This window comes from Leptonychotes weddellii, chromosome 6, assembly GCF_054177405.1.
Source record: "Leptonychotes weddellii isolate Sample4059 chromosome 6, ASM5417740v2, whole genome shotgun sequence".
Classification (NCBI taxonomy): Eukaryota; Metazoa; Chordata; class Mammalia; order Carnivora; family Phocidae; genus Leptonychotes; species Leptonychotes weddellii.
The window spans coordinates 25,764,939-25,776,818 of record NC_138374.1 but is presented as its reverse complement, the minus strand read 5'-3'; the positions used below and the strand labels follow the sequence as shown (position 1 = coordinate 25,776,818).

The 11,880-nt window shown below is 36.6% G+C and overlaps 1 protein-coding gene across 1 annotated transcript in view; it reads right to left on the bottom strand.

Annotated features, from left to right (window-relative positions):
* Window positions 1-924: 924 nt before the first annotated feature.
* The window catches only part of LOC145722156 (inhibitor of nuclear factor kappa-B kinase subunit alpha-like), a 13,363-nt gene continuing 2,407 nt past the window's right edge, over window positions 925-11,880 (bottom strand). Inside the window, exons 2-9 of the mRNA XM_081823636.1 lie at window positions 7,666-7,760; window positions 5,260-5,374; window positions 4,497-4,566; window positions 3,529-3,617; window positions 2,292-2,381; window positions 2,023-2,147; window positions 1,727-1,834; window positions 925-1,141 (exon numbers count right to left, since the gene is read on the bottom strand). Coding sequence (XP_081679762.1) covers window positions 940-1,141; window positions 1,727-1,834; window positions 2,023-2,147; window positions 2,292-2,381; window positions 3,529-3,617; window positions 4,497-4,566; window positions 5,260-5,374; window positions 7,666-7,760 — 894 coding nt within the window. The 3' untranslated portion in view covers window positions 925-939. The remainder of the gene's footprint in view (window positions 1,142-1,726; window positions 1,835-2,022; window positions 2,148-2,291; window positions 2,382-3,528; window positions 3,618-4,496; window positions 4,567-5,259; window positions 5,375-7,665; window positions 7,761-11,880) is intronic.

The following is an 11,880-nucleotide window of genomic DNA, read 5'->3' as shown; positions in this document are numbered from 1 at the left end:
CCATGGACTCTGAAAAACAAACTGAGGGTTCTAGAGGGGAGGGGGGTGGGAGGATGGGTTAGCCTGGTGATGGATATTAAAGAGGGCACGTTCTGCACGGAGCACTGGGTGTTATGCACAAATAATGAATCATGGAACACTACATCAACAACTAATGATGTAATCTATGGTGATTAACATAACATAAAAAAAAAAAAAAAGGTAGTAAGAACAACCCCAGCATTAAAGAAGACAACCTATATGGAAAGGCATGAGTGGAAGATGAGAAACAATTAGAAAATATAATAAATATGATTTAAATGACAAATTATGTGACAGAGACCATTCAGAGAAAAGGAGAGTTGAATATATGCCAGTGTAGCTGAGGAGATACACAGAGACCAAGATCATTCTGGGCAGAAGGACAGCATCTGTCAAAGCACAAAAATGGATAATGTGCTCGATGGCATAAGGAGCAGTGACAAGCTGGACCTAGCAAAGTAAAAGGTAAGAGAAGCAGGTCCGGGACAAGCTCTTGGTTGGGGTGGACCTGCATGAGGAAAGCTCCAAAAGGCAGGCAGATCAGTTTAGACTTGACTGGTAGGCAAGAAGAACTATGCTGGTTTCTTGGACAGGAGAATAAAAAGCATTTTCAGAAGATGAGATGGATAGTTCATGCTGCATGGACTACAGGATGGGGAGGAAGTAGAGAGTCATGAAAGTCAGGCAAGAAATTTCCTCACCAAACAAATCCAGTATGATTACACCCAAATGAATGAGGTCTAATGGCACCAATCCGAGGAAGAGGAAAATCCAAAAGATGTTTCATAAAAGCAATCAACAAAGACCACTTAGAAGTAAAACTGAGAAGGCTTACTAAAGACGTAAAAACACATCAGCTCCAAGAACATAATTTTCTTTTCAAATAAGCATCAGAAAAGATTATTAAAATGTTTATGCTTATATTCCAAATAAATTTGTTAACTTCAATGCAAGTCTTATGAGGTAGACTACATTCAAACTAACCTTCAAATTCAGAATGTGATCCATTAATACAAAACATCTTGGCTGCTTCAAAGTAAGATCAACAGGTCCTCCTCTTTGCTGAGGATCCCAATTCAGCATCAACTGAAGCCAGTTTTCCATGGGTTCTACTATTAAACTAGAAAGCATACAAAAAATAGGATGAAAATCATTATGTTCCAGTTTTCCTTTAGTATTGTGAAAAAAGGTAATTTTGTAAGTTGTCCATGTCCTTTCTCATTACTCAGCTGTATCCTTTTGTATCTTACTTTCAAGTAATTCATAAAATGACAGGGGACAAACTTTTTTCCATAAAAAGCAACCCAAAACCTACATATGTAAGTACTGGCAACTTCGACAGATGAGTCCAGTTCCATTTTCCAAGGAACCCATTTATTTCAGTATCCCAAGAATCTTCTTATAGCAGGAGTTCTTATTTCTACTAGACCTGTGCTGTCCAATATGGTAGCCTCTAGTCACAAGTGGCTATTTGCATTTACACTTACATTAATGAAAATTAAATAAAATTTAAAATTGAGTTTTTCTGTCACATTACAACCTTTCAGGTGCTCAATAGTCTCATGGGGCCATCACAGATATAAAACTTTTTCATCATCACAGAAAGTTTCACTGCACAGTCCTACTTGAAACAGACAACAACTCTACGGTTCTTTTATAACCCTAAAGAAACTGAGGTGAACTTCCTCAACTAAAATATACTTACCTACAGAGGCTATTTGGTTGAGGTAAATGGCTACTAAACCGAACTTCTCCTGTCATCTCTTCACATGCAAATATACACTTTGGATCCTTCTTCTTAATCTTCTCATGCCTATAAAACAAGCTACCTTGGTGACAACTGATTCTCACAAACACTAAGATTTTTTGTCATTTAACTTTATTCAATTACGTGCTTAAAAGGCAATTATACCATATGAAGGGGTATGGAAGGAAAAAAAAGCAGGTAACTGAGTATTTCCATTCCCATCAAGCACACCAAAGTTCTCTTCCTTTTCTTACCAGGTAAATGGCTGCAGATGATGCAAAAAAGGCCTATATCCAGCAATACATTCAAATACCATGGTCCCAAAGCTCCAATAATCAACAGTGGCTGTGTAAGGTTTATTCTCAAAGAGTTCTGGGGCCTTAAAAAGAAAAAACAAAATGCTTTAAACATCAACACTACAAGAGAAAAGCTACTTTATTTTTGAACTACTATATTCATGACCTTCAGAAAAAAGAACATGAATCCTGTACACTTAAATTCAAAGAAACAATCCATGTCTCACCAGATACTGCAGTGTTCCCACAAAAGATGTACAAAGACTTCCTTGATCAACATCTTTGGCATATCCCAGATCAATTATTTTATGCATAATCTGCAATACAATAAGTATTAAATGACTGAGAAATTTGAAAAGGAAAGGCAACAATGTCCTTATAAGGCTCTGGAGAGTGTGGTGGGGAAAAGCTTGGGCTCTGGACTATCACAAATGTATTTCAAGCCTGAGCTCCACCGCTTATGTGACCCTGATCAAGTTACTTAACTTCTCTCAGTTTCCTAAATAATGGTATTACTAACAATCCTTACTTCACAGAATTATTATTAGGATCAATGAAATAATGAAAGAAAAGAATCCAACACAGTACCTGATACATGGTAAAAAAATGTTTAAAAATTAAGTATAGATTAATTTTTATTTTGGTATATTCAGAATAAGCTTGATCCATTAAACCAGAAGGGAAAGGTAAGGATGATTCCAAACTTGAAAAAGCATCATACCACTGAGTGAGTCTAACTTCAAGAATATCCTGAAGTCTTTGGATACAAAAAAAGCAGCAACAGTTGCTGCCAAGCATACATGAAAGGCTCCTAAGAAAAGAGGCACCATCAAGGTTTCATCACCTCCAACTGACCACCATCATCGCTAACTAAAGACCACACAATCTAATTCAAGGTTCAGACTCTTGGCTTTACATCTTTACTGGACTGGAACCTGAGTGCTAGTCACAAGAAAACTGTTCAAATTATTCTGATAAATACAAGTATTCCAGGAGTCAGTGCATAATTTCTCATTCTCCTCAAGATGATTCATTTAAGAATCTGAGAAATCAAGGTTTTAAATTTTACTTAAATATAGAACTTAGGACTTTTGGGGAGGAGAATGAGTTTGTTCTTTCTTAAATAAGAAACATAGTTAAGTAAACATACTTAACTAAATCCAGGATGTGTGCATGTGTTGGATGTGCTTTGTAAGGGATTAACAAATTATTTTTACTCACTGCCTATTACCTCTACTAGATATTTTATTAGAAAACAGAAGTGAGCAAGATAGGCACAGTTCCTTCTCTAATGGGAGCCACTGTGTTAGCAGAGGAGACAACTAAACACAAAACCACAGTTCAGTGTAATGAGGGCAGGGATAGAAAAAGTACAAAATGCTATGGAAAGACAACAGACTTCAAAGACTACACCAGGGAGACTGTATTCAATTGGCATGTAACACTTCTTCAGGTTTCACCTACCTTTCCACCAACATCCTGAAGAACTATGTTTTCAGGTTTTAGATCACGATGTATAATTTTGTTTTCATGCAAATATCGGATCCCAGACCCTAAATAAAGTTTAAAATGTATTTTAAGGTAACAGAAATACTGAATTAAAAATAAATTCATCTTACATTTTGTACAGATCTACTCTGACATTCAAACTTTTTTTTCTAAGTTTTGTTTATTTAAGTAATCTCTACACCCAATGTGAGGTTTGAACTCACAACCCCAAAATCAAGCATCACATGCCCCTCTGACTAAGCCAGCTAGCCACCCCTCCGATGCTCATATTTATATGGACCATCATAACTATATGATTAATGATATTATACCAGTTAAGATTCTCTCCACAGAATATCCAGTTAACATTAAAAAAATACTCCAGAATTACATATATCCCTCTAGTTTTCCCTTCCACCTAAATCATCTAGATTTTCAACTAGACTTGACCTCCATGACCTAGGAAAAGCAGCAAAATCAAAATATATAGGGAAACATATTCTTGGCTTCTGACCTTCTTCCAAGGACCTAAGTGCAGGTAATTTTAGGGATCTTTCAGGAGTAATTCTTTAAAAAGAGATTTCATCCTAAGAGTTGACTTGAGGACCGATAACCATGAGATGCAATGCCACTGGTAAATAAAATTACTATGTTAGGCAGAGAGGGATGGAGAGTAAAATTGAATAAGGTCATTTTACACCATTTTTTGTCAGCAATTGGAACATCTATTAGTAAAAAATGGATTCCTAGCAAAAAAACAATAAAATATCCTAGTTGTAGCATCAACAGCAACAGTTAAATTTTTCTGATAATTTCTTATAGATGGTAAAAGTGTATGCTTTGTATAGTACATCAAAAATTCTCAATTCCCAAGTAGTATATAAATCCTTTTATAAACCAAAGGGGCATTAAATTATGATGGTATTTTCAAATTGATTACATACCGATATCACTCAGTAAAGAAAGTATCTGGCTTTCTTTAAGTCCACAGCAATTTTCTGGTTTGTTGAGTAACTAAAGGAAAAAAAAAAAAAAGAAGTCTAAGAATGTATACTGCCAATACTGCTGGGCAGTAGTAGCAACACATCAATCACTATACACTATGAGAAAATAAGTCACAATTAAGAAAATGTAAGAAGGGAAAAATTACAAAACCATACTGAAGACAAATTAATTTCATGACAAGACTTATGCAAGTAAAGATAAAGAGGGAAAGTATGTGAAATTGAAAAAGATTGAAAAAAACCTCATGTATTTAAAAATAGCCATACGACAGATTTAAAATGAGATAAGACCTGCAACAGAAAAAAAAAAAACCCACACACATATACACACACACACAAACCCTCTTTTTTTTTTTTTAACACAACTTCTTTATAAACACCTTAGACATTGATATTTTGGTCTAACACAATCAATCCACTCCCATCCTGCAAACACTACCACCTACAAAAAAATGCATGTTCTCAATCAGGGGTTAGCAAATGTTCCCAGTAAAGGGCCACACAGTAAATACTTTAGGCTTTGCAGGCCACAGATCTCTGTCACAATTACTTAATTCTGATGTTGTAGTTAAAAAGCAGCCACAAAAATAGATAACAGGCCATAGTGTACTGACTTTTATTCTAGATTATCATATTAAATATGATTCAAGCGTTGCTAAGGTTCATGATTTACTATCTCATCATCTCAAAACATCCACACTACCTTTCGGAGATCTCCTCCAGAACAGTATTCCATTGCTAGAAGAGGCACATCATTAATTAAAAAATTCAATTCCTCAGGTACATCACAGGCCTTCACAACATTGGTGTGGTTCAACCTAACAAGAAGGGGAAAACATTATAATAAAATTTTTTTTCCCAATGAAAAGAGATTGGGTTTGAAATGGTAGTTAATTGGGGGGCAGTGGAAGAAAGGCTGGCATTATTTATAATATTCTAATTTCTCCTTTGTATAATGAAGAATTAGTAATTTTCAAAAATAAAATATAGATGGGGCACCTGGGTGGTTTGGTCAGTTAAGCATCCAACTCTTGATTTTGGCTCAGGTCATGATCTCAGATTGTAGGATCAAGCCCTGTGTTGGGCTCAGCAAAGAGTCTCCTTGGGATTCTCTCTTTCCCTCTCCCTCTGCCAACCCCCTCTAAAATAAATAAATAAATCTTTAAAGATAAATAAAATATAGAAAAAAATACTATCACAATCACTACTATTACATTTCTACGTGCCAAACAGTACCCACTTTACATACTTTAACTCATTTACTTGTCACAATAATCCTACTATAGGTAGATTTATTAATAGTCTCATCACACAGGAGAAAACTGAAGCACAAATTGGTTAAATAATATAGGATCACACAGCAAGGAGGTGGTCAAGTAAGGATTCAAATCTGGCAGTCTGGCTCCAAAGCCTTTATCATACTGGTTCTCCCACAATCACTTACAATGCCACCCATAGGTAATATATTAAAATGTTGGCATATTTCCTTCTAGCTTCAATCTGTACATAAATACATTTTTAAATAAATGTTAAATCTCACTATATATTGTTTTCTAACATCTTTTTTTTTAACTTAACAATATATCATCCCAGCCATCATCATCATCATCATCATCATCATCAATGCAACGGATCTCAAAATTGGAATAGATTACCAGGTCCTAGAGACCTAAGGAAACAGATTCTCCATGTGTAGGGCCTGAGAATTTATACTGTTAACAAGGTTTCCTGGTGATTCTGCCACATAGCCAAGTTTGAGTACTTTAATAGTGAACTGAGCAAAGACACTGGAGTCAGAAAGTACTTATTTCAAATCCAGACTCTATTAGCTACCAGTTGTATGACTCTATGAGCTTCAACTTCCTCATCTTAAAATAGGGATAATACCTAAAAACAGGGTTGCTGTGACAAGTAGAATTATTTGTAAAGCACTCAGTACACTACTTGTGCAGGTTTTAAAATATGCCCACTTCTCCCTTTAAGAGCTTAATTCTTCTCCCACCCTTGAGCGTAGGCTGTACTTAGTGACTCACTTCTAATAAATAGAATGTGGTAGAAAAGATATTACTTCCGAGGAAAGATCATAAAAGACAGTCAGCTTTCACTTTGTTCTCTCTCCTCAGATCACTCACTTTGGGGAAAGCTAGCTACCATGTCATGAAAATATCCAAGCTTCCCTATGCAGAGGCCCATATGATGAGTAACTGATACCTCGAGCCAACAGCTATATAAATAAGCTTGGAAGTGGATACTCCAACCCCATTCAAGCCTTTGGATGACTGTAGCTCCACTCAACATTTTGGGGTGTCTCAGGAGGGATCTCCTGAGTCAGAATCACTAAACTAAGTCACTCCCCAAATTCCTAAACCACAGAAACTATGAGATACTAAATGTTTGTCAGGTTTTGTTTTTTTTTTTAATTTATTTAAGTAATCTCTACACCCAATGTGGGACTTGAACTCATGACCCTGAGATCAAGAGTCACAGGCTCTTCTGACTGAGACAGCCAGGGGCCCCCAAATGGTTGTTGTTTTAAGCCACTAAATTTTGGGGTAACTTTATACAAAGCAATAGATATACTATTCAACAAAAGTAGGTAAGAATAAAGAAATGAGAGTAGTGATTATATTTAATGAGAAAGTATAATGGATGAACATTGCCCAATATCCAGAAGAAAGATTCTGCCCACAGAAGAAGTGAGTCTGATAATACCTACTGACTTTTTTTTTTTTTAAGATTTTATTTATTTATTTGAGAGAAAGAGTGAGCATGAATTGGGGGAGAGGGGCAGAGGAAGAAGCAGACTCCCACGGAGCAGGGAGCCCAACTCAGGGCTCGATCCCAGGACCCTGAGATCATGACCTGAGCCCAAGGCACCTGCTTAACCGACTGAGCCACCCAAGCACCCTTTTAGCTGATTTTTAAAACTAAACTTACTTAATCATAATGTGATGTTATTATTTGAGATAGAACATATACATTTGATGAGAAAGAAAAAAACACATTCCCCAAAAGATCCTGAAAAGAACAGATTCCTACCCTCCTTCCCTATGATGACGTCTGCCTGGGCTGCAGAGCTGGAGAAATACAAGCCATCAAATACACTTACTTCTTCATGATCTGGATTTCATGGCACCACCGTTCTCTGTTTTTGGTACTTAGTTCTAGGCGACATGACTTAATTGCTATTTTGACATCAAGTTCCTGTCAAAATAGAAAATCAACAGAGAAAAATATATTAATTAGGTTCTTGTGTAGATTTACTTGCTATCAAAGAAATGCCAACCTGGGGAAACAAAATACTTTAGCTTTACTAATTAAACAGATTTATCCACAGCTCTCTTGAGCCAATGCTTTTGCTAGGCAAACCATGAGACACTATTAAAGGAATGCTTCAAAACTGACCTTCACCCCAGCCTCCATAATATGAAAAACCCACAGTGAACATCACACCCAATGGAGAAAAACTGAGAGCTTTTCCCCAAGGTCAGGAACAAGACAAAGATGTCCACTCTCACCACTTTTATTCAACATAGTACTGGAAGTCCTAGCCACAGCAATCAGACCACAAAAAGAAATATAAAGCATCCAAATTAGTAAGGAAGAAGTAACATTTTCACTATTTGTACATGACATGATACTATACACAGAAAACCCTAAAGATTCCACAAAAAAGGACCTTGAATAGCTAAAGTAATCTTGAAAAAAGAAAAATAAAACTGGAGATATCACAATTCCAGACTTCAAGTTATATTCAAAGCTGTGGTAATCAAAACAGTATAGTGGTACAAAACTAGACAAATAGATCAATAGAATAGAATAGAGAGCCCAGAAATAAACCCACAATTACATGCTCAATTAATCTATGACAAAGGAGGCAAGAATATGCAATGGGAAAAAGTCTCTTCAACAAATGGTGTTGGGAAAACTGGACAGTTACATGCAAAAGAATAAAACTGGATCACCTTCTTACACCATACACAAAAATAAACTCAAAATGGATTAAAGACGGGGGCCAGAGTGCCTCAGTCAGTTAAGCATCCGGCTCTTTTTTTTTTTTTTTAAAGGTTTTATTTATTATTTGACAGAGAGAGAATGAGAGAGAGAGAGAGCACATGAGAGGGGGGAGGGTCAGAGGGAGAAGCAGACTCCCTGCCGAGCAGGGAGCCCGATGCGGGACTCATCCAGGGACTCCCGGGATCATGACCTGAGCCGAAGGCAGTCGCTTAACCGACTGAGCCACCCAGGCGCCCAAGCATCTGGCTCTTGATTTCACCTCAGGTCATGATCTCAGAGTTGTAAGATGGAGCCCTGTGTTGGGCTCCAGACTGGGCATGAAGCCTGTTTAAGATTCTCTCTCCTTCTCCCTCTGTCCTCCTCCCACCACCCTCCCTGCTGGCGCATGTGCACGCTATAAATAAATAAATAAATAAATAAATAAATAAAAAAAATAGGATTCAAGACATAATATGAGACCTGAAACCATAAAAATCCTAGAAGAGAACACAGGCAGTAATTTCTCTGACATCAGCTATAGCAACATTTTTCTAGATAGGTCTTCTGAGGAAAGGGAAATAAATGCAAAAATACACTATTGAGACTACATCAAAATAAAAAGCTTCTGCACAGCAAAAGAAACAATCAACAAAACTAAAAGGCAACCACTGAATGGGAGAAGATATTTGCAAATGACATATCTGGTAAAGGGTTAGTATCCAAAATATGTAAAAACTGATATAATTCAACACCCAAAAAACAAATAATCCAACTAAATGGGCAGAAGAAAGGAATAGACAGTTCCCCAAAGAAGATAAACAGATGGGCAACAGATACATGAAAAGATGCTCATCATCACTCATCATCAGAGAAATGCAAACCAAAACTACAATGAGATATCATCTCACACCTGTTAGAATGGCTAAAATAAAAAAACACAAGAAACAGCAAGTGTTGGTGAGGATGTGGAGAAAAACCTCATGCACTGTTGGTGGGAATACAAACTGGTGCAGCCACTGTGGAAAACAGTATAGAGGTACCTTGAAAAGTTAAAAATAGAACTACCCTATGATGAAATAATTGCACTACTGTGTATTTACCCAAAAACTACAAAAACAATAATTCAAAGGGATACAGGCACCCCTATGTTTACTGCAGCTTTATTTACAATAGCCAAATTATGGAAGCAGGCCAAATGTCTATCAATAGATGAATGGATAAAGAAGATGTAGCATAGGGGCGCCTGGGTGGCTCAGTCGTTAAGCGTCTGCCTTCGGCTCAGGTCATGATCCCAGGGTCCTGGGATCGAGCCCCACGTCGGGCTCCCTGCTCAGCGGGAAGCCTGCTCCTCCCTCTCCCACTCCCCCTGCTTGTGTTCCCTCTCTTGCTGTGTCTCTCTCTGTCATATAAATAAATAAAATCTTTAAAAAAAAAAAAAAAGATGTATAAAATGGAATATTATTCAGCCATAAAAAGGAATGAAATCTTGCCATTTGCAACAACATGGATGGAGCTAGAGAACATAATCTAAATGAAATAAATCAGAGAAAGACAAATACCACATGATTTCACTCATATGTAGAATTTAAGAAACAAAATAAGCAAAGAAAGAAAGAGACAGACAACCAAGAAACAGACTCTTAATTACAGTGAACAAATTGATAGTTACCAGAAGGGGGGTAGGTTGCGGGATGGGTGAAATAAGTGATGGGGATTAAAGAGTCCACTTATAATAATGAGTACTGAGTAATGAACAAAATTGTTGAATCGCTATATTGCACATCTGAAACTTAAATAACACTGTATGTTTACTGGAATTAAAATAAAAAGCAATAAAAAAAAGAAAAAACAAAGAGAGGGGGAAAAAATCTTGACAGGTCAAATGCCCAAGAAGATCAGACAATTTTTTTTCTCTCAGAGGAAAAAAAATAAAAGACCTCTTGTACTAACATACTTAGAGCTGAGATTTCCTGTCTCCCCAACAAACCCCTTTTTGAGCTTAGTCAAGACAGCTAACAAGGGCCCCAGCCGTGAGCATAACCAGAATGAAGGTGATAATTTAGGGTTACCTGGCCTCAGGAGCAAGAAATAGTTTCAATATAGCCAAGCTTAACAAAAAAAACCTCCAAAATTTGTTCCTAATCTTTACATTTCAAATGACATTTAAAAAATCCTAACAATGGCTATATTTCTATTTCTATATCTATAAAATGAACTTAATAGCTCTTGCCTATGACTAGTAATTTAGCCAATTCTGACTGAAATTAAACCCCACCTGATGCACATTACAGGAAATAGACCTCATCACATTCTGGCAACAGTAATAATGCAGCCCAGGAACAGCAGTCAGGACCAAACAGGAAGAAAAAAAAAATACAGTATATAGATGAGGAAGCAAGACATTAACTTGTATGGGATATTCTAAATGGGGGCAGAGGGATGGTGAAGGGAAGAAGCTAGAGATAAGACAGGCTATGTACAGAGAAAGAAAAAAGGAAGTAGGATACACTACAATCTAGCTTAAATACAGTCCTCATTCCCTTCAACCTTTCTTTTGTTTTGAGCAGGTACCTGGCTGTAGCTAGGTCCCACGTAAACTTTTACCACCATGGAGACAATTAAGTATAACCACGAACAACATTAAGCCCTAAAACCTGGGAATATTTCAGAGACAGATAGTGGCTATTGTTGCACAACAATGTGAATGTACTTAATGCCACAGAACCATAAACTTAAAAATGGTAAATGTTATCTATTTTACCACAATAAAAAAATTGGAAAATACAAAGTTAGTTTCTTTACTAAAGTACTTCTCAGAGCTTTTAATATGCTAATGTGGATTATGACTCTCCAAGTGAAACAATATTTTATACAGCATTTACCCAATGTATTTGACCACATTTTCAAAGCATTTCACACGATTAATTTTCCCAAACACGCTTTGAGAAGTGCTACCCTATTCCCTAGGAAGAATTCTTTGGTTATTTTTGCCAAGCTTCCATATTACTTTATAAATACCTTTGTTATATAGGTTACCACACTGTACTTAAAGTGTTTCTGTGTCTGCCTCTCCCACTAGACTTGAAATCTCCTTGAGGGCAGAAAATACTATTTTTATTGACTTGGGTACCATCAGCACCCAGCATAATAATCAGATAAATAAACTATCTCACATCCTTTTCTCTTCCTCACTGTGATTTAAGAGACGTAGATAAAATACTGGGACATGGTTTCCACCAAAACACAAAGATCTTGAAAGCTGTTAAAGGCAAATACGAAGTCAGGCTTAGAAAAGTAATGATGCTGTTTCCAAGTCTTAGGACAGAGT